General features: G+C 46.4%; 1 protein-coding gene across 1 annotated transcript in view; it reads right to left on the reverse strand.

Annotated features, from left to right (window-relative positions):
• Positions 1-6,082: 6,082 nt before the first annotated feature.
• The window catches only part of IQCA1 (IQ motif containing with AAA domain 1), an 87,199-nt gene continuing 65,342 nt past the window's right edge, over positions 6,083-27,939 (reverse strand). The window contains exons 13-18 of the mRNA XM_066189309.1: positions 26,736-26,843; positions 24,087-24,286; positions 15,951-16,037; positions 13,671-13,848; positions 10,770-11,008; positions 6,083-6,633 (exon numbers count right to left, since the gene is read on the reverse strand). Coding sequence (XP_066045406.1) covers positions 6,517-6,633; positions 10,770-11,008; positions 13,671-13,848; positions 15,951-16,037; positions 24,087-24,286; positions 26,736-26,843 — 929 coding nt within the window. The 3' untranslated portion in view covers positions 6,083-6,516. The remainder of the gene's footprint in view (positions 6,634-10,769; positions 11,009-13,670; positions 13,849-15,950; positions 16,038-24,086; positions 24,287-26,735; positions 26,844-27,939) is intronic.

The raw sequence follows: 27,939 nt of genomic DNA on the forward strand, positions 1-27,939 counted from the left end.
GAGGAGTGAGGGGGTCGGGATTTTGGGGTGTCCCTGACTGTGAAATGTGGTGTCACCAGCAGCACAGCGACATCCCAGGACTGGAGGACCCGAGGGAGCAGGGATGGGTTTGTAAACAGAAAATGGGATGGTGGCTCAGGGCAGGACCCTGCTTTAGGGTCCTGGCTGGGTCAGAAATGACCCTGTGAGGCTCGGGCAGGTTTTGGGACCACAGCAGTGACCTTCCAACCCACCCTGATGGAGAGGAGGGGCTGCTCCCCGCGGGGGTGATGTGGGTGCCACCACAACAGCCTTCCATCGAGCTCGGAAACTGCACCAACCCCCCAAATTCCAGGCGGGCCTGATGCCTTTTAGCATTTTCCCCTGCCCAGCACCCCCTCCCTCCCCGAGGAGCTTTTTGGGAGCGGAGTGGTGGCATTTGGGATGGAGCTGTGGGAGTAATTAGAGTAATTATGGGTGTAACTTCCCAAACTTGGTGCCGAGTGGTGCCAATGGCTTGTCTGCGCCATGCCCATCTCCGAGCCCTTTCACTGCTCCAAGTATTCCTAAAGAGAGGACAGGATTGCACCCAGGCCTTAACCTCTCCTCAAACTTTCACTGGGGCTTAGAGCCCACCATGCCTAATGTCATTAGTTGATCATTTCCCTCGCTGTCCAAATAGGATTTCTTGGTGGGTTTTTTCCCCCCTTGTTTCACCCCATTCTCTTTTTCCTCAGTATTTTTTTTTTCTTTTTTGATTCCCGGAGTTTGAGCTTGAGGTTGTTTTTTTTTTTTAACTCAGAAAGCCCAAATCCCCCTCCATTGGTGGGCAGGCATGGTGGCTTCTCCTTGCTCCAGAGAATCCCACAAGTAATGCTGTGCCTGGGCTGGGAATACCCGTCCTTGCCACACCAGGAGTTTTCCCTGTTGTGAGGGCATCAGGTGCTTTGGGTTTCCCATTTGAGAGCGATCCACTGGATGGATAAAAGCTGTGGACCCAGAATTCCTCGGGTTTTGTCAGTTGGCTGAAGGATTTGGGGTGGCTTCAGGTGGGGAAAGCAGCGCTGGAAATCCTTTTCCTTTCTGCTAACTACAGACCAGCTCTATCCATGCAGGAGCTGTGGCCCTCCCAGGACAAGAAGGTGACTTCCTTGGGTTTGTTTTTCCATCTTGCTGGGACCTGGCTCTCTTCTCCAGGCTCTCCTCGGTCCAGTTCCTTGTTTGCTGTTGCTTGTTTCATGCTCTGGTGCTGCCCTTCACCCCTTCCCATGTTTCCATTAATCCTGGTTGCCTTTTCCCGGTTGGGAAGACCGAAGCAGGGTAAATCCTACAACAGGGAAACTGGAAAAGGGCGTCAGGAAATGCTGGTCTGGAACTGCCCTCCTGGGAAGGGAACAGCTTTATTTCGGGCTTCTCTCCCCCTTTGCTCATTTGTGCATTTAGTTGTGTCAATGAGGATTTTCTTGCTGATTTGAGCAACTTGAAGCATCAAAACTTATCAGGAGAGGAGAATCTGACCCGTAGGGAAGCTGTGAGGTTTTGTTTGGAGGTGCGGAGGAGATTGGGGATGGGATAATTAATTTTCCAGAGGATTGGGAAGAGCTGGAAAGGATGTGGAGCTGGCGTTTCCATCCTTTGGCTTTAAGGCTGCTGGGCAGGTGGGTGCAGAGCCTGGCAGGGTGGCACCTGGTTTGGGGTGGGAATGTGGTTCTCTCCATGATGCCACATCCCCCGGGGTTTTCCCTGCTGTGCCAGGAAAAGGGATTTCAGCCCAGAGGGCTCCAACAGCCCCACAGGCACTGTCCAAACCCTAACAAGAGCCCCAAATGATTTGGGGATTTTATGCAGCTTGTTATCTTAGGTGTAGGGGGGGTTTTTTTTATTATTTTTTTTTAATTTGAAATCCCAGCACGAAATAATCCTCTTTTTCTGGTCGGAATAGAAATGGCTTGATGCCATGAGGCAAAAAAAAAAAATTAAAAAAAAAAATAAAAGACAGCTCTACCCAGTGCTGCGCTGATTTGCAAGGCTAGTGAGAGACTACAGAAGGCGTTTTCAAATAGACTCCGATATTTTCAGTGCTTGAAGAGGGCCCGACTACATGACACCTTTTTTGAAGCCCTGATTTACAATGGCCCCAGGCTGAGTGCATTATAATTTGCTGCGAGAAGTTCCAAAGTCGCAGTACTTTCAATAATGAGGAGAGAAACCCTAATACGAGAAGACTTTTCCCTTTCTCTCTCTCTTTTTTTTTTCTTTTTTTTTTTTTTTTTTGGCATTGTGTTTAATGAAAAGCTAAAAATGTGCTAATTTGTAAGTCCTGTTGTGGTAGTGGCATCGGAGGCTTTTGAAATGCCTTACTGACTTGGGGAGTATTAAGGAAAAATGACATTTTGCTACTAGCAGAAAAGTCAATTATAATGTTTCCACACTTTAGAAAATTGCTGATGCAGGATGGGAGTTAATAGAACAGTCAGCTTCACTTTGTGTTACCGGATTTGGGGGGTTTTGCTGAGAAACGTCGGCTTGTTTTTTTAATTCTGATGGCAACTTCAATAATGGGCTGCCACAGGTGCTGCGTCCTTGGGACCCGTCTCGGGGAGGGTGTGATGAATTCCCTTGGGTTGCTCCCACATGGAGCTGGTCCCTGTGCCAGCCTGGCACGCTGCGGGCTGCACAGGAGCAGGGAAAATCAGCATCAATAAAGGTTCAGTGTTTTGCAGTCACTTTGATCCCTCGCTGGCGGTGCAGGAGCACTGAGCCTGCTGCACTCTGCACAAGAGCCTTGTTCACTTATTTGAAAACATTTAAAGGCAGAAACAGGAGGAAAGAGCTGTCCTTCCCCACTGTGCTCTCAATGGAGTCTTTTCCCCCCATCTGCCGGAGGAGAAAACAGCAGAAAACTTTTTGGGAGCTTTTGGGGGGAAGGGGGAAACTCCCCGTGGTTGCCAGAGAGTTTTAGTGCTGCTGGTACAAACCCCAGTGGTGGAGCAGTTGGCGTTCTGGCAGGCAGGGGCAACTCCAGTAATCCCACGTTTGGATTGGTACAGGTGAGGAGGCAGAACAGCTCACGCTCATCTATTTCCAACTCATCACCCTGCACTACCCCAGGCTGCTCCAAGCCCTGTCCAACCTGGCCTGGAACACTTCCAGGGATGGGGCAGCCAGAGCTTCTTTGGGAATTCCATTCTAGGGCCTCCCCACCCTCACAGGAAACAATTCCTTCCCAATATCCCATCTAACCCTGCCCTCTGGAAGTGGGAAGCCATTCCCTGTGTCCTGTCCTACTCCAAGCATGGTCTTGGGGGCTCTATTTAAAGCACATTAAAATCCTCGGGGCAGGGAAATGCCAAGACTTGATTTCTTCTGCTCCCCCTTCCAGGTGTTCCACAGAGGGGTTCCTGCTTGGTGTGCTTAAAATTGGAGGACGGAGGAGCGAGCATGAAGACTTTTTTATAAAAGTCGTGTCATATGTAGTTCTCCTGGGTTTGCAGGAAGCAATTAAGCCAATTAATTTATTGGTAAATTATCTGATGATGAAGTACAAAATAACTGCAATGAAATGCTGACATTCACATTAATACCAAATTAGTTACTGTATTATGACTGTTCTTACAATGAATGCCCAGTAATTTAATAGTAATGGGACATTTAAATAATTTAGCTGATAATTCTCTAGATCACTTACATATATAAATGAGCATGACAGCTTCTCCTCTCAACTTTGCTGGTGCTGCTGCTGGATTGCCTGCCGCCTCCACACCAGGAAGCAGAGCAGCCTGGCCCCCCCCTTTGCTGTCCCTCAAAGCTCACCTTTGGCTGGGTGGAGGAGGCAGGATTTTCCTCCTCCATCAAATCTGTGGCTGGAAGGCACAGTGCAGTAGTGCTGGCCTTAGCAAAGCTACAACCTTCTTACCTCTTTTCCCGTGAAAGATCTCAGAGTGGAGATATTGGAAGAGCGTTTCTAGAGGTGTTCCTGCCAGAGCCTCCCAGTGGGAAGGATGTTGGAGATCCAGCCAGGGCCACTTCACTGAATAATACTGACACTGAAATGACTGTGTGTTGGCTCTGCTTGATGCAGCTGCTTCATTCATTTTTCAAATAGCTGCACTCTCTGTAACAATAATTATAAACAGCATCAAATTTGCTCCTCGTTCTTCCCTACCTGTCCCCACAAGAAGAACCTCCTGAGGAGAGCAGGGGCTTGGCAGCCTCACAGGGCAGAGCTTTTCTGCTTTATGGCATGGTTTGGCTTGAAGGGACCCTAAATCTCATCCAGTTCTACCCTGTGCCACGGGCAGGGACACCCTCCAATATCCCACGTTGCTCCCAGCCCTGTCCAACCTAGCCTGGGACACTTCACTTTGTCAACTCCTGCACTCTGAGCTGTTTGTAGTCAAACCAGTTGTGGCTTTTAGATCCTCACAGAAAGAAATAAATGCAAGCAGCCACCAGTGCAAGCTACACTAAAGGATAAATTCCCTGGTGTTTTTCCCCCCCATGAACTGGTGAATATTGGGGAAAACCTGCAGGTTTGTGGGAGTTCAGCATCCTCCCTGCACAGGGTCAGCGTCGTGCCCCGGAGATGGATGTTGCCAGTCAGCTGCTTTTACTTTGCTATTGAGATTGCAGTGAAGCTGCTGAAATATGAGTTAATGGGCTTGCTTACATCCTCCCGAAATGTGGTCCTTTCATCACATCACGCCGTGCTGTCAAACCTGGCGTGGAGAGGAGGGTGCTGCTGTCGGCAAGATTGAGGGCGGAATTATCCAAATTAGTTTCCCTGCCGATGAGAGCGGAGATGAGGGGTTTTCAGACACGAACCCTGGCACCTCTGTGGAGAGCCTGGCTTTTCTCCTCAAGGATGAAATTAAAAGCGCCTTGTTTGATGCAACTGGGGGATGCTGCTGCATTTGGGGAGCTCCGAAGAATAAGGGATGGAAAGCTAATGTTTGTAGCTGCGCTGTTGCAATGGATTGAACCCTGGGCTGGCAGCTCAAGGGGTCTCTCGTGTAAGTCGTGGAGATTCCAGCAGCTGGATTACTCCTGGAAGAGCTGGTGTCCATCAGAAACGTCCTGAGGGGTTGCACAGGGGAGATACAACAAGAATTTCCTCTCTTACTGCTAGGGATCTCCTTGGCAGGGCGGGGGGTGCAGTCACAAGGTCGGAAGGGTAAAATCCTGGGGAGCCCTGTACCAGACAGTAAAATATAGCTAGAAATGACCACTACAATCTCAAATTGGGGTTGCTCTATCCTATGTGCTGGGATAGCCTATAGGGAGAAATTTCCCTTTATTAACCAGACCCATCCAGTTCCCTTCACTGTGCACAGTGATACAACTGCTCGAATGATTTTCTGTGCAGTTAGGTACACCCAGGAATCCTCCCAGGCCTTTTTTCTCAGGCATTCCTGTTCCCAGGAGTGCCTTTTCCCGTTTGGTTTCATCTTAGGAGCAGGAGGGGCTCAATACCATCCCCTTCCCAGCAGCTGGTTCCAGCAGTGCTGCACAACGTGTACCTCCCAGGCTGTTGATGCAGGCACAGAGAGGTTCCTCAGCTCCCTGGGGATGGTGGGTGGTGTATTCCCAGTTACCTCTTGTCAAGTCCACATAGGAATTCTGCGATCACCGGGAAAAACTGGTGTTTGTGGCTCTTACTTATGGAAGACCTCGGTGAATATGATCCTGTGCCTGACATGAAGGAGGTGCTGACCCCAGCACTGGCCTGTAGGATGTCCCAAAGCTTTAGGGTGCTCTAAGCTCTCCTTATAAATCCTTTGCACTCAAAATTGCTGATTTGTAAGTAAACAAGGTGCATTAAGCAACAAACACGTTGCTGTTTGTGCAAACAAGCTAATTAGGCATTATTTTCTATGGCAAAATAGATTAAAAACAGATTTTTGGGTGGACATCCACCCAAATTACCACCTGGCTGCTTGACTTTTTTCTGCTGACACCCACGTATATGAATTTGTCCACGCTGAGGCCTCAAAAGGTGCAAGTTCTGTTCCTCCTGCAGCTGTGTAAATATTCAGCTTGCGGTGGATTGCACAAAGTGCCTCCTAATCCATACCAATTAAAAAAAGCAGTCTTTATAGCTGTAATAGTTTTATTGAGGACTGTAAGGCTTTAGACCCACAGATATATAAAGCAGTTAGTTTTACAAAGCATATAGGATATTAAAGTAATGAAAGACATTAAAGTGACATCAATTTTTAAGGAGAGTTACTTGCTGAAATAAATGAGTGTGGCCTAAAAGTTGATGGCATGTTACAGGCCTGAGTAATGAACCCTTCTGCCCCCTAAAATCTCTTAGAATAAATAATGCTTGGGAAAGTCAGTGGTCATTAACTCTTTATCCTCTGTGAGCTACATGTTATATCTCATCTGATTTTTTTTTTTTTAACTTTGAAAAATTAATTTGGAGAGGAATTCCCTTCCCTAGAATACCTATAACTTGAGGAGCATTAATCTGCCATGCCTTCCCAGTGAAGCAGTTGTGACTGGGTAGGGCCAGGTGAAAAATCCTTGAGGAATTTACTTTTTCCCTTTTCCTTTCTTTCCTTTTCCTTTCCCTTTCCTTCCTTTTTCTTCTTCCTTTGCTGCCTGTGCTGTGCTCCACGCTTTCCCCATCGGGGTCTTGGCATACCAGGCCTGGAGAATCAAAAAGCATTTGTATGTTTTAATAAAATTTAAAAGAAATAAAAAACCAGGGCAAGACAGACCACTTAAACATTTTACTACTGTAATGGAGCATTCTTTAAAAAAACCCCAAACCTCTTAAAATCCATGCTGGCTGGTGGAGAAGCCAAAATGAAACCCTCAGATCTCTTGAGAACATTATTATTACCAAGAAGTGCAGCAATTGATCGAGCTGAGTCTCATTAACAGCAATACTTAGCTGGGCCATTTGTGTTGCTATAGTTATGGAAATGTTAAATTCCATGATCAACCCTATTTCCAGAGAATATAGCTCTTGTCAGAGCTCCCTCTGCTCCGGGCTTGGCAACAGACAAATCATCCCCTTCTCGTGCCTCCGCAAATCGATCCAGACAGCTTTGATTTCAATGAGGGAGCTTAGGAAGCAAAACAAACCCCGAACATTAAGAACCTGTTTATTGCTTTCAGATGCCTGTTCACAGGCCTGTGACTTGTAAATGATTCTGGTGGAGTTGCTCTGCAGACTTGCCCAGCTCCTGGGCTGTGATGTCAGGGAGGCAGCTCTGGGCTGTGTGAGAATAATGTGAAGTGAAGGGGAGGCTTTAAAGTCAGCACTGGGTAGGAATCACTCCTTCCCTGTCTGTCCGAGGACCTTTCTCAACAAAGTCCTGCCTAAACCAGAGATTCAAATCCTGGCAGGCATTGACCATGACTGATGAAATGTCTTCCTTCTTGACCATAGGCTGCTATTCAATGCCACATCTCTGCCCCTGTCATCTCCAACCTCCCTCCCTACGTGGCACCCTGCAAAGTCTGCCTTTTCCACCTGATCCATCCCAAATCCTGCTTCCAGCCTGAGCCTGCTAGGGAGAATTTGCCTTGTCCAGTCGCCCAGTGTGTGTTACAGGAAGAGAGGCTGGGAGAAGAGGTATTGGAAGGGTGTAGGGAAGGAAAACTCCACATGTTCCTCTCCTGACCCCAGATGGTCCTTCTTGGTGTCATCTTTTCAAGAGCTTCTTCTGGGCCTCAGGAAGAGCTGATGATGGCAGGCACCCTGCAGGTAAATACTGTCAGCAGGTGCCTGACAGGGGCCAAACGTCCAGCTGGCTGCTGGACACTGCAATTCTGCTTTCATTATCTGAATTAGCTGAGCACCTCTCCTCCTCCTCCAAAAGCCCCTGTCCTCATTGATAAAAACATCCTCCAGCCTCCTGTGCGCCCACATCCAGGCAGGCCATGGATGGTGGTGGGCAGGAACCCCACAGCTCTCAGTGAAGTTGAATTTTGCTGCCTTAGTCCCACGCCAAACTATTCCTGGTTTTGGGAGAACAACAGAGCTGGGATGTGTTGCTGTTTCTGGCCCTTCCCATGACAGGGATGAGGGGGTGATTGTGAGTTTGGGCTCCAGCAGGAATTGCCTCTCCCTGGCAGCAGCTGAGGGGAGCCAGGAGAACCCAGTGATGTCTCTGGCCCTGCGTGAGGCTCCACCAGGCCACAGAGATTTTATTTCCCCCCCAGTTTTGTGTCCTGGGTGTAACACCCAACAGACCTTAAGTGGGAGGTGGAGAGAGTAGGAAAACTTTGCCAAGAGTTTTCTGGGAGCTTGGCGGGGTGGAAAGAGCTGTTTTGTGGGGTGATCACGTCCCTGCCAGCTCTGGATCTCTGGCAAAGGACTCAGAGGCATTTGGCAGGAGAAGCCAAGAGACCTGGAATGTCTCTTTCTGTTCTCTTCCCAATTCTTTGTGCAAATATTTCAGTGCACAGCAGTAACTTTTTGCCTCTTTAAGTGGCATAACTGCCATGAGATGAATGAAGTTAGCCCTTCAAATACAGCTAAAATAAAAGTCTGTTTTATCACCAGCATCTGAACTGGGGATGGAAGTTACTGGCAGCAGTGACTGATCAGAGTTAAAACATTTGGCTTTTGGAGGAATGATGTCATCAGGCTTTGGAATGGGGTTTATTAGGTATTTCTGTGGCTGCCACATCCCTGGAAGCGCTCAAGGCCAGGTTGGATGGGGTTTGGAGCAACCTGCTCTAGTGGAAGGTGTCCCTGCCCGCGGCATGGGGTGGAACAAGGCGAGATTTAATGTCCCTTCCAACCCAAACCATTCCATGGTTTTGGTCCAGTCACTGCCAGGCAGAACTGGTGTGGCTAGCTGGCTTTGCCTCTCCAGGAATCCTTTCTGTGCAGGGATTTGTATCAACCACCCTGGCGCAGTAATGTGTAATTTCAGAAAATGTGGATGTGTAATTGGGGCAGAAATTTGAGTAAATGGAAGGGAGAAATCACACTGTCACAAACTTTGCATTATTTATACTAATTTTGGAACACTGGCAGAATATAAATGTCAGACTGGGAGATTCATGCTTCCAGGGAAGAAAAATCAAAGATTCATCACAAGGCTAATCTTCACTTTGAACACTGTGTTTTAGCTGCCCCACTTCCACAAGGGACAAAGCAAAGCAAGGGGAAAGGTCCAGAAATGGCAGTGGTTGGAAGCTTGGGAAGAGGGGCTTCTGTGTGAGGAGAGATGGGGATTACTGGAGTTAATTAATGCACAAGGCTATTTTGACAATCCTCTTCCCCTGTGCCATATCACAGGTGCTGCAGCAAGGCTCCATGACATTTAAGGGAACCAAAATTCCAACAGATAAAAGGAAATACTTTCTTAAGGGCTGTAATTAATGCAAGGAGATGATTGCCATGGGATGCTGAGGACAGGATCATTTGAGCTGTGCTCCAAATGAGGCGCTGCTTGGGCACTTTGTGCTGTACAAAACAGGCACATTTTATGGTGACTGGGATAATATTTTCAAGTTAAATTTGCACTAAATACTTGCTCTCATGTTTCAGGGTACAAATGGATTACTACTTGGAGCTGGGAATGATGGAGTATTTTTTTTCCCCTTTGCTAACTGAACCATTAGCCTTTCCCTGAGGAGAGATATTGGTTTAGTGAGGAAGCATGAGGAAAAAAAGAGAAGAGTTTTTTGCCAAATATCACAAATGCTGCCTGTGCTGAGTGAGCCAAATGGCTCTAAATGGAAATCGGGAAGTACTCAGCAGGGCTGGGAGAAATATGCACTATCATTAGGTCAGCAGGGGAAGAAGCCTTGGAGAAAGTTGGGAGAATCAGCGTCCTGTTTGTGGTGGGAGGTGCTGGGGGATTCAAGGAGCAGGACAACAAGGAAACCTTTCAGCCAGGAAAAGTGAGGGGTTTATAAGCAGCAGAAATTATTGGGGGTGTGGGACAGAGAAAGCTCTTTTGGGGTCTCCTGGAGCAGTACAGAGGTCTTAGCTTTTTGGGAGCCGCTGGTGCGGGCTGCCTGCAGCTCCCTGGGGCTCTCTGCCCAGTGCCCAAGGTTTTTGTGGCATTTTATCAGGCTTGAAGGTGATCCGTGGATATTTGAGGCATGTGGAGAATCACAGAACCACAGACTGGTTTGGGTTGGAAGGGTTAAAGCCCATCCCATCCCACCCCCTGCCATGGGCAGGGACACCTTCCACTATCCCAGGGGGCTCCAAGCCCCATCCAACCTGGCCTTGGACACTTCCAGGGAGCAGCAACAGCTTTTCTGGGCATCCTGTGCCTGTGAATAAAATACATCTCAAATGCTCTCAGTTTTGCCCTCAGGATTTTATAGACCCAAGGGCAGGAAGAGAAGAGGGATGGATCTTGAGGCAGAAACTCTTTTATTTTAAAACCGGAAATGGAAACTTTTAAAGAAATTCTTGTTTGAAATGGTTTAAGAGAAGGGCTTAGATCTTGATCCCTGTGTGGAGACTGAGTGGCCAGGTGTTTTGCCTTCTCAAGGTGACACATCCAGGCTTGCTGAACACCTCAGCTCTGGAAGGAGAAGGACAAATGCATGGAATTAACGGCCCCTGTGTGTTTTATCCACACTCGTGGAGGCCACTCTGCTCAACATGAGCGGCAGCAGGTTCACCAAAGCACTCTGCCAGCTGTGCTGCCAAAATAAGGGCTGGTTTGGCACATCCCCAGATCGGGGGAGATGGGTTTTGGTGCTGTTGAGCCCTAAGTCACCTTTCACATAGTGAGGTCCCTACATCAAGCTGGACATGGCAGAGAATGATCAAAGACAGGCCACAGAGTTCTGGGACTCACCTGAAACGTTTCTTCCTCCTCTTTGTACACGGGGTCGTGTCTGGCCAGAGGGGTGACAAACTCAGCAGTCCTCAGTGGCTTCCTGTCCATCTGCAGCAGCCTCAGCTCCGTCAGCACGGTGTGCACCACGTCCACAACGTGTCCCTGGGTGAAGCCGTCCGACACCTGCGCCAGGCAGTTCAGGTTCACCAGCTTGGTGAGGGCCCCACCGCCCTGCAGGATGTAGTGCTTCCACAGTGCTGAGCATCAGGGCATGGGAAAGAGACAGTGTAAAGACCGGGATTCAAGGAAAGCTGTTTCATGATTATTTATTTTGAAAGTGAAACAAGAAAATAAGGACTATGGATCAGGAAAGCCATGATTCATCTGTTTGTGTGTGTGCTTTCCTTCATCTTCAGATTTGCAGCACAGAGGCCTTTAGGCACATGCTTTTTTAAATCCTTTCTGATAATTTTTGGCCACCACTCAGTACTTTTCAGCAAGTCACTAAGGGTACATAAAGTGGGGTGGGTATGTATGTAAAAATGGAAGGAACTACTTGTTTGTACACACAGAACCTGTCCCATTTGGATGTGCAGAGTTAAGTACCTTTACCAACAGCCTGGTTTTATTTCTCTGTTTTTTATTTTCTTTAGCCCTCATCACAGCTTATTCCTGCTGAACTGAGGGCTGCTGGGGGGACTCCATGTCCCAAAGGCTCCCAGCTGTGCAGGCAAGGTGCAGCTTTTCTGTGATTGGGGTTTTGCTTGTCACTTGAAAGGTGAATCTGGTATCTTTCAGCTGTTAACCTCTGAGACATGATTGGTTTCTTTGGGGTTGGGAAGTGGCTGAGATTTTGCTTCCAAAAAGCAGGAACAATACCAATCTTTTGGTTTGTTTTATGTTAAGTAAGGATCTCTTTCAGGGAAATTTGGGAGAACTTTGATGTTGTCTCCTCAGGCTTTGTTTTAAAGCATTACATAGAAATATTTGGAAAAGATTTGGAGGGTTATGGATAAGAGGTTAAAAAGTTTCTTGAATGAGACATTTTGAATCTGCTTTGACATTTGAGTGCTCAGGTTTTAGCATGAAGATGTTGGGTGGAGGTTGATGCTGCTGGAAGAGCTGCCCTGTTCTTCCTCGGATTGCCACGTCGATAGCACAGGCTGGAGCCCATAACTATTGACAGCTCTGCACTCCATTTTTCACTCCAGCAAATTGTGGTCTCCCACTTGAGCTCAATAAATATTGGCTGAATCACTAATTCATAAAAGAGGAATTGATGCACACAAGAGCAGGCACGATCATACATTGTTTGCTGCAGCTCCCGGTGCAGGTGTGTAACACAAGGCACTGCCTTGCAGGGTGATTAATGGCAAGAAATCAGTATGGGATTGTGAATCTTCCAGTTTAATGATTTCCATTGTATATTTACTGTTCCCACCGAGCACAGATTGGAATACTCTGGTCTGTATCCAGGGGGAGGGCTGCAGCAGACAGGTAGCTGTGCACTGTGACTTACAGGTATTTGTTGTTATTTTTCTGTCAAAGCAAGTTTCTTTCCTTCTCAAATGGGGTGTCAGGCACTGAAAACTGACAGGATTGGGAGGTGAAGATCCTATTTCCACAGAACTATAGGGAAGGTTGGAGCTGAAGAACAAGCCAGGCACTGTTTGAAACGGGGCAAGGTCAAAGAATTAAAGCTACAGGTTTATCCTGCTTTAAAATGCCACGAGTTAACATTTTGGGCATTCTTAAGTGTGCACTTGAAATTCCTTGAGCTGGCCGTTTTTTTTGACTCCAAGTCTGTGGTGAGAGTCCCAGAATGTGACAGTTCAACCCCCAGAAGCGAGCACGGCTAAATTCAGCTGCTGTCACCTCCTTTCTCTGGGTTTTGCTCATGTCCCCTTATCTCTCAGAGATAATTTCTCAGAGCTGTAACCTAACATGAAACACATGTTCACTTGCTTGGTGACCATTTCCCATCCACACCAGGGAAATGATGGAACGTGGGAGAGATTTACAATGTACTAGGCAGCCAAACTCTGTCTTGGGCTTGCCCAAATGTGCATCACTTGGCTGCCTCTGAGGGATGCAGGATGAAACTGGACTGCACAATGTGTTTGTGAGAGTTTTGTGACAAGGTGGACGGAGCAAAGAGTACCTGTGTGGCAAGGTCCCTGAGTCAAATGTGTTTTCTTTCACTGCTGTTTATTGCAGACTTCAGGGTGCTTAAAATCTCAAAGCAGTGGAAGTTTGTTTTATTGGACCAATTTACATGGCTGGAAAAAAAACCCTGTTTTTCTTACAAGCTTTGAGTCTCAGTATGTGGAATATTCAATGATTTTGTCAGAATGGGGGAGGTCTATCAACTGATAGACCAGACATGCAAAATCATGGATGCCTGTACAATTTCTCTCATGATCTATAAGCACAAAAAGTGGAATTTGTGAGAGGGGAAAATTTAGTCCTCCGGACATGGCTTGGTTCTGGAGAGGCTGAGAAGTTGTGTTGTTTAGAGTATGGAGACTGGAAATTCAGACCTGCAAACTGGAAGCAGAAATTCAGAATCCCTGTGTTAAAAAAACCCAAAACACATCAATAGCTTAAAATAGAAAATGTGTGCTGAAATAGGATCTTGTGCTTCTTACGGGGGGGAAACCAGCTCAGGCTGAGCTTGGTGCACACTAAACTCATGGAAAAATGTGAACTGCTGGTAAAGAGTATTTTAAACTCTTCTCCCAACTTACACGTTTATTTTTTGGCCATTGGAGTAACCTGTATTGATTTAACCTAAATTTTCAGGACTTGAGATGCACCAGAGGCATGCCTTGAGCTGAAGGACAGTTCTGAGGATAACCAGACAATAAGCAGGAATTTTAAACAGTAGGATGAACAACGAGGATGAGTTGAAATACTTGCCAATTCTTGTGAGGTAGTCAGGCTTCGGAATGAGAATGATTTTCTGGTAAGCTTTGCAGAAAGGTCCCAGATTGGCATCGAAGGGCCTGCGGGTGGTCCCCACGAGCAGCACCCTGTCCTTGGGTTTCAGAGCCTTCAGGAACTGGGGCAGGAGCTTGGCCAGGCGTCTGAAGTTCATCTGCAGCCCGTGGAAATACGAGAAGGAAAGAGTTGTTAATGATGCTGACAGCTCAGAGTTAATGAACTGGAGCTGTACCTGCTGCCTGCAACAGGATTTTGGGGTTTTTTTAGTGGTCTGGTTGTGTTTGGTATGAGCAGATGAGATATCAACACAAGTTTAACTTCTCAACACAAGTAGGAAGATCCTGCCTCCTCACATTCAGGTGTACACTTGATTCTGCCTCTGTTTTTGTGGGTTTGTGCCAGTGCCTTTCACTACTGAATTTACTGGTCTAGTTATTCTAAGGCAGGAAGGAAAGAACTAAACTAAAGAAGGAAATCCTGATTTCCAGCTCAAGAAGAAATATTGCAGGGACCTGCACACCTGATGCACCTCGACAGGTAGAAAATTGTAACCTAGTTTGGAATCCTCCCAGCTCTTGGAGGTTATGATTTTTTCGAGTGTGAAAAATACACTCCCTATTTTTTGCTGTGTTTTCTAACTTGCCGAGGCTCCGAGAACAAAGGTTCCTGGGGCTCAGGGTTCTTTGCAATAATTTACTACTTGACTTAATAACACATATTTAACTACTACTTGTAGAACAGATGAGTATTGAGCAAAAGCTTTTCTTGGAGGGTTATGTTTGATAATGCTCAAGTGAATATTGCCTGGAGAAGCCTAATCAGATTGTTGTTGGTGTCATTACTGTCAATCAATAAGCTTTCCCACAAATTTTGGGGCAGAGTAGCACTTTGGTTTTTTTCCCTAAATAAGCTTGTCAACACAATACACATGGTGGACCATTCCTTTTCTTCTCATAGGCATGGGATGCTTTTTTCAAGTGTGCCAATTGCTTAATCAAGATAATGAGATGAGCATGCCTTAGCCCTAGGGCTGAGGGCCCCCTTTGGGGCACGGGGCTGCTGCTGGCCAGGGTGACACAGCCAGCTCAGAGTTTTGCTCCTGGACGAATTGTCCCTCAGTCCTGGTGACAGAAATGTCACCCTGGGATGAGCACAGTGACTGAGACTTGCTTTGGCTTCTAAAGGCTGAGCTTAGCTCATCTTTTAGGAGAGGGTTTGGAGTAGCCTGGTCTAGTGGAAGATGTCCCTGCAAAAGGGCAGAAGGGCCAGAGGTGATACCCTTGACTCTGAAGTGGGCAGGACAAGAAATTTTTCCACACCAGTGGCTAAGCAAGCAAGGATCATGAGTAATCCAGGCCATTTCTGGCCCTTAATCTTAATTTTAATGCCCATCTGCATTTTCTGTCAGGATTTGAACCCAAGAGAAAGGTTTTCTCTCGCTGTGGGGGACCACTGAGGGCATCGATCACTGCACATCCATCAGCTCACCCAGCCCTGGCAGAGGGAACAGCCCCAGACAAGGTTGGGTTGCCTTGCGTTGCCTTTCCAAAATACAGGCTTGTGACCACCCCACAGACAGTCTAAGGAAAAAGGTTTAATTTTTCACATAAAGCTCTAAAAGCAGAATATTTTGCAGGCAATGTGAACTGGGGTGAATTGCTCCCTGCTGTGGTGTTGTTGCTGTGACTATGGGGCAGTGTTTTAATTTTCTTTCCAGTGGGGAAGCCACGCAGGAGAAAAAGGAATGGAAGCAGTGGCGTTAGGACTCACGGGAGCCCAAAGAAAATAACCTGCAATTGTAACTATTTAACACAGGCTCTTTGTTTTTGCAGTGGAAATTTATCCTTGTTACTTTATTGTTCACTTTGGCTCCATCCAATTTCCCAAATTAATAGAGCTGAACAATTTAAGTTCATCTCAACTTTTAGCTTCTTGCCTCGTATTTTGAAATTCTCCATTATTCCCTTTTACTTTGCAGTGCACTGATGAGCAGTGACTGGACTATTTTTAAATAAAGCAAGGATAGGTGGAAGAGAGAAATGTGACCTCTGGGGAGCTCTTAAGAAGTCACAAGACTCTTTTAAAAGCAAAAAAAAAAAAAAAAAAAAAAAAAAAGTTAGTGAGACAAGCTATTATCAAGCAAGCTTTGGCAGGTCTGGTCATAGTGGTACATGCTAAGCTAAGGAATACACTTGTTCCTTTGTGTGGGCTGTAGTGCAACAGGAGAAATTATCTGCACTGAAATAAAGAATTCACCTCTTCTTCTCCCTTCGATGGCCCTTTGGAATACATTTTTTCTGAGTCTCGAATCCACACCACTGAAGGCTGCAATTCCCTGCCCACCTAGGAGAAAACGGGGGAGAAAAGGCAAGGAGTTGATGAAAACGGCTGCAATTTCATACCTGGGATCCTGTCACTGTGCTTTTGAATACAGATTTCAGCAGCTCAATTAGCCTGGCTTATTTTTCATCCCTGGGAATGTGCAGCAATCATGGATAGCACTGCTCAGCAGCCTTGGCAAACCCAACTCTTTCTAGTTAGGAACTGAGCATTAAGAGCCCACCCCAAAGTGGATCATTTTGTCTGCTATGCTTTCTCTTCAGTTTCTCAGCACAAATTCCGTTGTGTTCCTGCAAAAGGAAGCCTGGATTTGGTGTTCAATGGAAAATCATGGTCCAAGAGCAGCTTTAGGCTGAGGCTGGGATCCCACCCTGGTCTTCTGGATGGGGAGACAGGCAAGGCATGGCTGTTGCATGAGAGGGAGGGCACTAACCATTAAGCAAAACAGTTTGTCAATCTTCTGGTTGAAATTCCAGCATTTAATTTGCAGTGAGCCCAAGAATTAAATTTGAAGGGGGGGGGGGGGGCATTGTCCAAAAATGGGTTTTCCTGCTCCAAAGTCGGAAGCACGATACCTCCGGTTCACAGCAGGATGGCAGCAATGCTACAGGCTTTTCCCACATCCTGCACTCTTCCCCATTGCTATAGAAACGCCAGAGGTTGAGCCATTCCAGAGGTTTAGACATTCTGCTGCCAAATTTTAATCACTTTCCAGTGGCTCTCAAAGTTTGCTCGGCAACAAAAGTGATGGCTCGAGGAGTCAGCGGTAACGAGAGAGAGGCACAGCATCCTTCTATCCTGCCTTTTCCTTTCTTTTCTTTTTTTATTTCTTTTTCTTTAATTCCCCCTAGTTGAAACTGCTGCTTCCAGGAAGGCAGCTTACAAAATCCACGGGCTGTGTACATCATAAGCTCCCATCTGATTGACAGCCAGGCGGGAAGAATTAAGCTGTGAGCACTGCAGTTGATTTTTCGTGGCTGTGTTTCAAAGAGGGAGAGTGTCTGTGCAGGGGGAACGGGCTGGGGACAGGAAATGAGGGCTGTTCAGTTTGTTTGCCCTGCTGCTGATGGGGTGAAGTGGAAGCAACGCCACTTTCAGCGTGTGACACTTTTATGGATGGCAACTGGGCACTCCTAGGATATGTCAAGTGATGTCTCCAAGTCCAGAACAGTTGGATTGTAGAATCCTGGGATGGTTTGGGCTGGAAAGGGCCTCAAAGCTCATCCCATTCCACCCCCTGCCGTGAGCAGGGACACCTTCCACTATCCCTGATTGCTCCAAGCCTGATCCAACCTGGCCTTGGACACTTCCAGGGATCCAGGGGCAGCTACAGCTTCTCTGGGCACCCTATGCCAGGGCCTGCCCACCCTCACAGGGGGGAATTTCTTCCCAATATCCCACCTAAAGCTACTCTCTGCCCGTTTAAACCCATCCCCCTTTGTCCTGTCCCTGCGGGGCCTTGTAAATAGACTCTCTCCATCTTTCCTGTAGCCCTTCCAGGCACTGGAAGGGGCTCTAAGGTGACCCCAAAGCCTTCTCTTTTCTAGGCTGAACAATCCCAGTTTGTCCCAGCCTTTCCTTGTAGGAGAGGTGCTCCATCCCTCTAATCAGATTGGTGGCCTCCTCTGGACTCAGTCCAACAGGTCAATGTCCTTCCTGAGCTTTTTCCTTTGTTGTATGACAGGAACTCAAATATTTAGTGTTAATAGTGAAGATTAAAAAAAAAAAATAAAAACAACAAATCACAAAAGACATCACATCCCTGGGGAGCCTGCTCAATGCCTGATGCTGCAGTGGGATGTGACAGGGAAATAAGGGTGGGGGGAAGGTTACTGAGGCTACAAAAGCTGTTGGCAAAGGTTGGACTCTGCTGGTGTCTTTGTTGTCCTTTCGGTGGGGTCACCACAGGCTGGGAGGTGCAGACATTCCTTGTTTGGCTTGGAGATGGTTTCTGTGGTGAGCAGCCACCCTCAAATGTAGCCTGAAGTCTGAAATCAGATTATGTCTTAATTTCAACTCTTACAGGAGAACGCTCTCTGTTCTCACACCTTTCATCTTATTTGCCCCCTTTATTTCTCCGCTAAGTGGAAATGTAATGAATAACCTCAGCTTTGGCTCTCCAAGAGAGAATTCCCTGTGTTTTTTGTTTTGAGGCAAAGAGCTAAAGGTAGAAAATGGCCTGCATGTATTTGCTGCTCAGAAAAGCTGTAGATGTTCCAAGGCCAGGTTGGACACTGGGGCTTGGAGCAACCTGGGATAGTGGAAGGTGTCCCTGGGCATGGCAGGGGGTGGCACTGGATGGGCTTTAAGATCCCTTTCAACCCAAACCACTCCATGATTTTTCAGGTGTTGGCAGACATTAATATAACTCAATTCACTGTGTTTAGACCTGGCTGTTTCTTGTTGTAAATCCAGACCAGACACCCAGAATCCATTGGCATCTAATTTAAATTGCTGGCAGATCCATAGCTGACTGTATATTCCCCCGTGAAAGTGCTCCATTTGAATTATCCATGGACAGTTTGAATCCATGGATAATTAAATGCACTGTACATAATTAATTTGTAATCGAAATTTTATTAGCTTTGCTGCAATTCCACAATTTGTTGGAGCTGCCAGCAGATGGCCCCTTAACCCTTCTTATACCACACTGAGATTTGCTCTTCAGGAAAATCATTATGGAAAAGAAAAAAAAAATCCCTCTCGTCCTGCTGTCGACAGTCATCAAAGATCAAACAGCACTTCTGAGAGTTTTGGCTTCAACTTTTCAAACCTGAGAGCCAGAGTTTAACAGTTAAATTGTTACGCTTGAAAATGCAGAAATTTGATTCTTGCCCAGCATGTGTTGCACAAGGCTCCTCCAAGCTTGGAGGATTTGATGGATTTTTGGTTGTTTTTTTTTTTAAGGCCTAAGTTTTTTTGGAAGCTCAAGTAATTGCTGGAAACTGCTTAGTGCTCTTTAGTTCATACACCCAGAAACGCTGCACTGAAACCTGTGATTAGGCCTTATCAGTGGGATCATCCCCAGGTAAATAGTCCCGTGCTACAGTGATGATGCCACTGTATCCCGGTTTGTGAGGCAGAAAATGACTTGCAACAGGAAAAATTTAATTTTTAACCTTAGGGTAACACAGGTTCAAGCTGCTTTCTCACAGAAATAACTACAGATTTGAGCACTGCTGGTGCTTAACGCTTCAAGGTTCTAAGAATTCCAGCAGGCTGAGCTGCACCAAGAGCAGAACTGTTTTGGATGCTGGCAGAAAGACTCACTGTACTGTTCCCAAATTTGAGCCGTAGTGGGAGAGTCCTGTGTGGCATGGAAATGCTAAACACACAAAGAACTCTGTCAGTGTACCAGGACAAGCTCTTCAACCTGCCAGAAAAATGGTCTGTCTGCAGGGACAATACAGCAGTGGTTATGAACAAATGAACATTAATCAGTGGGGAAAAAAATAAATCACTGGCAGACTTCAAAATCCCATTGCCTCTAAATGCTGGGGTTGTATAATTTAATCTAAATAAACTCCATCATATCCCTTTTTTTGGGTGTAACACTTGTACAGTCACCTCTGACTTGCTAAAGAGCAGACCCAAAGAGCCTGATAAGAGTCCCCCAGCACTGATGGCGTTGAAATATTTCTGGACAGTATTTCTGTGCCCCTGCACAGCACACAGCGAAGTGCTGACACACACGCACAGCTTCCCTGCTGGCATTTCCTCCTGGCCACCTCTCTCCCAACCTTTTAGCCTGGTCAGTGCTGCAGTAATAACGTTTCCCCAGGTGTGGCTTTGGGCACAATGTGCTCTCTGTGTGCTGCTGTGGCCCTGGAGAGGGGATGAACCCCCTGAGAGGGGCAGTGATTAACCCCCTGGCTGCCTTGTGCTCGTCATTTTTATTGCCCTGCAGCTAAACCCTGTGAACTGCCTGCACTTTTGTGTCACTGAGTTGTGCATTCTCCCCTCTCCTCGCTCCTTTCTGGATCTGATTTTGCTCCCATGCACCCTTCACTGCCCTTCCTTGCATCTTTCCCGTATTTTATGGGGACATAGGAGAGCCAAACCACTGCTTGGCCCAAGCTGGCAGCTTGGGCTGGGAAATGGGGCTTAATTGAAATATTCCAGAGTGTTCTGGTTCACGCTTGAAGGGCGAGTTTTGTTTTTGGGGGGATTTCTGGCAAGTGCTTCTCTGCTGGAGACAGATCCTCCTGTTTTGCTCTGAAGCACAGCTGACCTGGCAGGATTTGCCGTGGCTTTCTGGAGAGCACAAGTGCTCAAGCTTGGTGTTTGCAGCCTCTTTCAATAGTTTTCCTATTCAATATCAACCTCTCTTACATCTCCTCTGAATAGGCAGATTGAAATGTTGGTGTTTTCCTGCTCTGGTATGAGAAGTCATTTCCTCTGAATGACATTAAAATGCCTGCCTGGAGAAACACTCAAGCCTCTCTTGGATCAGGGCTGCTGTGTCTCCTGCAAGTCTCCTCCCTGAAAAAGGGAGGGGGGAAAAAAAAGAATTTGGCTTTTGCATCTGAAACAAATTAAAGTTTCATTTCCCCCCCAACCCTATTCACTTGTTTAGGGCGTCTCCCACGATACAACTGCCAGCAGCCAACACTTCAGTTATGGAAGGGTAAGTTTCCTAATGGTCATTTTATGCTCTCCAGAGTTTCCTTTCATTACAGAAACTCTTTTGTTTGCACATAGGATAGGTAATCAGAAGTGTGAGGTGACTTCACCTTTATCACAGAGCACCATTAATCCTTATTTACTAAATCCTGATGTTTAACAGCGGCTGTGTGGATCAGAAGATAAGAGGGAAAGAACTGTCATGTTTCCTGTCATTCACTCACAACTTGCAGTGCAAGGTCTATATTTTGCTTGACTAACTCTCCATAAAGGCACTTCTGGGAAGCTGGAGTACAAAGCTGGCTTGACAACAGTTGCTGTTTCCAATAAAACCTGCCCAGAAGTGTCTGATTGTGGAGATTTGGGGAATTTTTAGTGATCTCTGCACACAGGGCCCTCCGATGAGTGGTACTGTGCTGGGTCAGGTAAGACTGAGAGCTGGGAATAATGAATATGGAATGTCAGCTGCAAGACACCAGCTACTTCCATGGTTTGTCTGCCACATGTGCCACTGGCCAGTGCAGCATTACAGTAATCCAAATAACCAGATTTTTGTACCATGGTGAAAAATAAACTTCTTGGGGAGGGCAGTTATCACTGTTCAGCTTTCTCTTGTCAAGGAATTTGCTTTAAGTGTGTTTTGCCCCTGTGTTTTCTTCAGCTTGGGTAGCAGTAAAATTCCTGCAAATTGGGGTATAGGAGATTCCTTGTCCCTTGATTCCTTGTAAAACTTCCTCCTTAATACATAAACAATTTTCCTTGCTGCTGCTTGTGCCCATTTCTTTTTGTCCCATTGCTGAGCACCTCTGGACAAAGTCTGACTCTGTTCTCTGGATTATCCCACAAAGCCCCTGAAAACAGCAGGGCAGAGCAGTTAAACTCCCTCTCACTCCAATTTTATTTTAGCCTGAAACAACTGGATTTGTCCAGATGTGTCTCACACACTCCAGCCCCCTGATCTCCAGGGCGCTCCTCTGGATCTGCTTGTCAAGGCCTGTGTTATCCTGGACACAGTGTCCAGCTGTGGTCTCATAAATGCCCAGTAACAGGGAATAATTAATTATTTTAAGGTGTTTGCTATGTTCTTGCTGGTACAGGCAGGTTTTTGGCTGACGTGGTGCTGCATGGACTTGGCCAGAGAGAGGAGAAATGAGGCACATTTGGCATTGTCAGGAATAAAGAGGTGGATTTTAACTGCAGATTAAAAGGATTAATTAATTAAAAGGTGGGTACAGGATTGTTCCCAGCCTGGCTCTGAAAACCTACAGGGTCTGAGCTGAAATCCTCAGCAGGTGGGGAAGTACTGGTGACTCAGCCATGGGGACAGAAGGTGAAACAACCCAAGGAACTGGGAATGAAAATTGAACACAGTGGATTTAATGATGCTAGGACAGGCCAGGGTTGTGTCATAGGGTCATAGACTGGCTGGGGTTGGAAGGGACCTCAAAGCCCATCCCATTCCATCCCCCGCCATGGGCAGGGATGGAATGGGACACCTTCCACTCTTTCAGGCTGCTCCAAGCCCTGTCCAACCTGGCCTTGGACACTTCCAGGGATCCAGGGGCAGCCACAGCTTCTCTGGGCACCCTGTGCCAGGGACTCCTCATCCTCACAGGGAAAGACTGAACATTCAGGAAAGAGAAAGCCTGTGCTGTGCCGTTGGCTTTGCCGTTAAAGCAGCAGAATCTGAAGCTGTGCCGTTGTACCAGTTGGAACAAGTCACCTTTTGATAAGCAAGGCCTGGACAGCCCTGATTCCATGTGATTGCGAGCAACTCCATCCCAGCAACTCACGGGGGTTCACTGGAATGTCACTGTCTTTTGCAAGAGCTTAAGTAGAGAGAAAAAACCTTGGACTGCTCCCCATGATTTTGAGGAAGGGGTTGGAGAGTGTTGCCAGTTGTTTTTAACTAATGTGGGAAAAATGTAAGGGTTTCTATGTACCTGTGGGCACACACATACGTGATGCGTGTGTATATACTTATAATGTGTATAAATGCATATTTTATGCATGCTCCTCTTAGTGTTCAGATTATTTATATGCAAGTATACAAAAAACCCCTTGCTATCTTCAGCTGAAACCTTGTCCAGAAGTAAAAAGGCTTCCCTCACTTCTCCTGTGCTCAAAGTCCTTGTGCTTGGGCAAGGACGGCGTATGCTGTGCCTGCAGCCAGACCTGAGCTCTGCCATTGATGAGGGTGGAGAAATGAAGTGAAAAAAGGTGAAATGTGCGGAGAAGAGGGACTGTTAGCTCAGGATATTGGCTCTAAATCGTGTCAGGGACTGCCAGGCCCAGTGTCAGTGCCACAGCATCAAAGGTGTGTGTGGTGACAGCACTGTCACCTTGGGGCTCCTCGGGGATTGCTTTGCTCCTGACTGAAATGTGGCTTTTCTGGGCATGGAGGCACCTGCCACAAAACCTGCCCTAAGACTGGATTCCATAAAATACAGCTGATAAATCCCCAGCAAAGCAAATTCACTGGCACTGGAAAAATATTACCTTTGGCTTTTTCCTACTTTTTTTTTTTTTTTTTTTTTTTTTTGTCTGGAAATGTTTACCAGCTCCCATCTGGAGCAGAAATGCTGAGGACTTAGAATCTGGAAGAAATCTTGCCAGGATAGTGGGGGTTTTTTGTTGTTTTTTGTTTTTTGTTTTTTTTTTCAGGAGGGTTTGGGCTATGTTCTTCACAGTTCATATGCCTGCTTTCATTTCCAGACTTCTCATACATTTCTGTTCCTGTAATCCTGAACCAGGATGCCTTCTTTTGAAGAGCGTGCTGATAGGTGAACAGAGAGCAATACAGGGGAGAGAGCTCTTGTCCAGCAACAGTCCCAGAGAGGAAATTTCTGACCACCCCCAGCCTAGCATTTGATTAAATGCTGCATGGCAAGCATTCCTGGCTGATGTGCACATAAACAGAGAACAGAATTTGCTTTATCTACGCTGCTTTTCATATTCAAGGTAACACAAAGCTCCCATAAATCTTAACGCGAAAAATACGGCTGCTCCCAGTGATTTCTCCAGGGGCATTAAATCCTCTGCAGAGCTGCACACACTGGCTGTCAACAAGTGGTTTCACAGAATCATTTTGGTTGGAAAACACCTCACAGACCAAGTCCAACCTTTGACTTATCACCACCTTTCAACCAGCCCAGAGCACTGAGTACTACGTCCAGTTGTTCCCTGGATACCCCCAGGGATGGGGACCCACTGCTCCCTGGGCAGCCCCTTCCGAGGGCTGGCAGCCCTTTCCATGGAGAAATTCCTTCTGTTTTGAACCCTTGAAGGCAGGGAAGGAATTCCTAATCGGGTTGAGCAGCCTTGCCCAAGGTGGTGTGTATGTTCCTTGGTATGGAGAAACTACAATTCCCTGCTTGTCCCACAAAAGAACGGGAGCACCTTTGTGGAGAATTCCCTAGGAAACCACACCTTGAGAATGATGTGAAGAATCATCATCAGGCCCTCCCTGCCTGGATACTTCCCAGCAAGGTTGGAAGGAGTGAGGTTGAAGAGGTTGGCTCCTGTTTCTGCGCAGATGGCATGGACCAACATTTTCTTTCCGACACCAGCAGGTCCTGCCAGCAACAGGGATTTCACCAAAGGAGCATTCTCATGGACGGTTTGGGAACCTGTAAAAAGTCATAAGGCACTATTATTGCTTTCATTTAAATCTGCCATAAAGGTAATGGAATGATTCCTCCTTTTTTATTCATCATAAATAATTGATAATGTGAATTAATTGTTTCCTTACTATGGCATGAGTGCTCTTGAGTTCAATACTGTACGACCAGAGCTGAGAGCCCAGCAGATTTAACATCTCTGTTTGGAGCAAGACTCACCCACTTTTATTTGTACCTTCTGATGGGAAAACTTCAGTTTTAAACCAATGTGAGCTAGAAGGATTATTATGAGACTAGAGCAAATCTGAATGCCAGGGTTGCTGTGCCTGCAGCAGTGACTGCTCAGCATTTCCACACTGTCTCCATGGCTGCTCCAGGTAAATTCATCCTGGGCTGTGACAAATATGATCCATCACCTGGGAAAGCCTCGCTTTGGGAAAACACAAGCACAGACAGATTTAGGTGGTTGATGGGGATGGAACTTGTCTTCCCTGAAGCTGCCACCACGTGAATTGGGGACGGGTGAACCTCCAGAGGTGGAAGTAGCAGGAAATGTCAAATGGTTTATCCATGCCCACTGGGAGTCCATGCCCACTTTGCCTCGATGCCTAAAGATGTGCCGTGTCAATTGTGGTGGTGTTTACATGAAATTCTGTGTGAGCATCCACTGCATCTGGAGGTCTCTCAGCCTGCTGTCCATCAGACTGTGGGAGTGGAACTGGCCCCAAAACTGATGGGCTGCACAGGAAGCCTTTGCCTTAGCCTGGAGAAGCCCTCTGGGTTAATGGGGATGGCTGCTATTTAAAACAAATCCAATCAGGGTGGTTATCTGTGTCCTAATGGTTGAACATCCCAAATAAATGACACTGAACTGAGCACAGAGACGAATGCCATTATTCCAGCACGGTGCAGGGTGTAGGAAGTTGTCAGCCACCCAGGCTTTATTAATATTTGGTCATTCCATAGCAATCCATTACTATTGCACAAAGATTTATTAGGAGGGGAGCAGCAGACTCCTCTGTGTTAAAGATGAAGTATGGCTTCCACTATTCTTTCTCCTTTCAGCTGCTTATAATTTTCTTAATGCCATTTAAGCTGGGGCTTTCCTTGCCATGGGGTGGCTAGTTTGAGAAAAACTTTCACTTCTGTGATACACAATTATCTCATGATGAACTAGTTTGGAGACCAATTAAGTGAAATGTCACCTGTAACATATCACCCCATAGGTGAAACTATTCCTGTACCTTTTTTTTTTTCTTTTGGCTCATGTAATATCTTTTGTTACTCAAAAGGAGTTTTCAAAATGCTTTTGCAAATACCTTTTGTTTGTTTAACTAGTCCAACATCTCCTCTCCCTAGAATTTTTTGCCAATTGTATAAATGGCAGAATATTTATGGCTTCTCTTGATTAAGGGGTGTCTCAGGGCTTGATCTCCCTAGATTAGATGGTGTCAAAACAGCTTTGGAGGAGTTTGGGGACATGTGAATACATTGTGCAGACAGGGGTAACTGCTGAGCTCTCACAGCTGATTGCAGCTGACAGCTTACCCCAAACCAGCTGAGGGTGCTCCGGGTGGGAAGAGCCCCATGCAGGCTGAAGAGAGAATAAATAATCTGAGCACTGGCCTTTGGAAGGAAGGAAGGAAGGAAAAGCAGAAGTTCTGTGTTAGCTTTGCTATGTTTTCCAGGGTGGGAGGCAGGTAGATGTTAGGGATTTTGCCCTTTAAAGGGGATGAGCAGACACTGACACAGCCTGGGGCAGGACATGCCTAGTTAAAATCTCCCTGAGATCCACTCAGGAATGGGAAAGGATGCGAGTGAAGTATTGAGGCTGGAAAATCCAATCAGGAGTGGAAAGGGACGCAAATGAGGTTTTGAGTAAAGACCCCCGAGACAGGCACTTCTTGCAATCACTGGAGTTTGGCATAATGCCATTCCCAAGTGAAATATGGGATAGATTTTACATTAAAAGCAAACAGCCTGACCCAGCAAAGCCTTGCTAGATATTGGCTAAGCCTGGCATTAAAACTGCAAGGGCATTTACAAGTGTTCTTTGCGGTGCACAAAATGTATCCCGAGCAATTCCTTCAACGATCGCATTGTGCGGCACGGAGTAACATTAGCCAGCTTGTAAAAGGTAAATTGCAGCCTTAGCCCTTCCCTTAACTTGATTAATTTTGATCACTGGAGCTTTTTTTTTTTAGCTATTATCTTTCCCAAGTGGTTTCCCTTTATGTGCTGCCATTCACAAACTGTTGCCATGCAAACAGAGACGGGCTGGGGAGGCGATACCTGCCTTTCTGCACTGTTAAAATGATCCAACCTTTCATTGAAAAACAATTAGATTGCAAAATGCTTCAGATCACGACTAATCACGCCCTGTCAAAGGCAGTAAAATGCACGTTTCTGTCAGGAAGCAAAGCCTTGTGGTGTGTTTTGCCCTCTGGTGTGCTCTTACCCAAGGGCAATATTCCATAGAGTGCCACGAGCTGTCTGACTTCTGGGATGGAGGGCACGGGCTGGGCACCTGTCTCACGAGGGATGCTCCTCAGACAGTTGTAGTAGCCTGTGAGGAGGAAGCAGGAGCTCAATAAATGTGACAGTGTTGTTGCAAAAAGCATAACTCAGGGAATGAGGAGCTGCCACAGGACAGGAATGTCACACACGCACTCAGCAAACCCAGGCTCGGGGAACTCAAGCTGGGCAATATTCTGGTGGAATGTGGCCCCGAGAAAGGTGAACTGCAAAGGCAAATTTAAGCTGAGCAGGCTGTGGAAGTTGTTCAGCAGAGAGCAGACGGTTTCGAGTAACCTTTAAAAGAAACTTTGTGGAGAAGAATCATTAGCAGCGCCATAAATCACGCTGCTGGCAAAGGATTCCTGGATTTGGGATTTTGCAGGGCTAGAATCCCAGTGAACCATGCGCTCTCAGAAGGATTTCAAAAAGGGGGAAAAGCTATTTTAACAAGCTTTTCCCTGGCTGGGTCCCATCTCAGCTCCTCGCTGTGTCACCTCATTTGGTGGGGCTCTCTGCTTTGCAGTTCACCTCTTTTTTTCCCCCCCTTTTGTTCAAAAAAACCCTCCACAAAACAACCCAAGAAAACTAAAAATCCCTGATGTGAACTGAAATGATTTAATCTTGCCTTGGCTCTGGTAACAGGGCTATAATCACATTGCTTGCCCTGTCAAAGTCCGTATCCAAGAAATGTTGGAGAACAAAGATACAGGAGGATGGGCCACAAGCACGAAAACCAGTTGTGATGTAGTCAGTGATTATTTTTAGCATAAACTGCATGTCATTATGGTGATTATTATTGAAAAATAATAATATATTATGTTTTACTGGAGATAAAAAGGCAGAGGGCAAGAGGCCTCTGGAGCAGAGGTGAATTAGCAGTGGTTGAGAGCAAAAGTGGAGGTATAATTTGGGGGCAAAAAGGCAGACAAGCCCTGGTGCAACTGCCTCCTCCCCTCTGAAGAATAAAATTAATTTCAGGTTTTATCTTTTATTTAAGGAGAAATCAAAAGAACGGAATAGGAATTAATCTTCACAGATTTAATTAGAAGGCATCAAAGGGTTTAATTGCAACTGCACATAAATCACAGTGGATATTCTCTGACTAATTTAGATAAGGTCACCAAGAAAATTAGTTCAGTGATGTC

Source organism: Chamaea fasciata, unplaced genomic scaffold (assembly GCF_029207755.1).
Source record: "Chamaea fasciata isolate MVZ Bird 193981 ecotype frontalis unplaced genomic scaffold, bChaFas1.0.hap1 SCAF_8, whole genome shotgun sequence".
In the NCBI taxonomy this organism is placed as follows: Eukaryota; Metazoa; Chordata; class Aves; order Passeriformes; family Sylviidae; genus Chamaea; species Chamaea fasciata.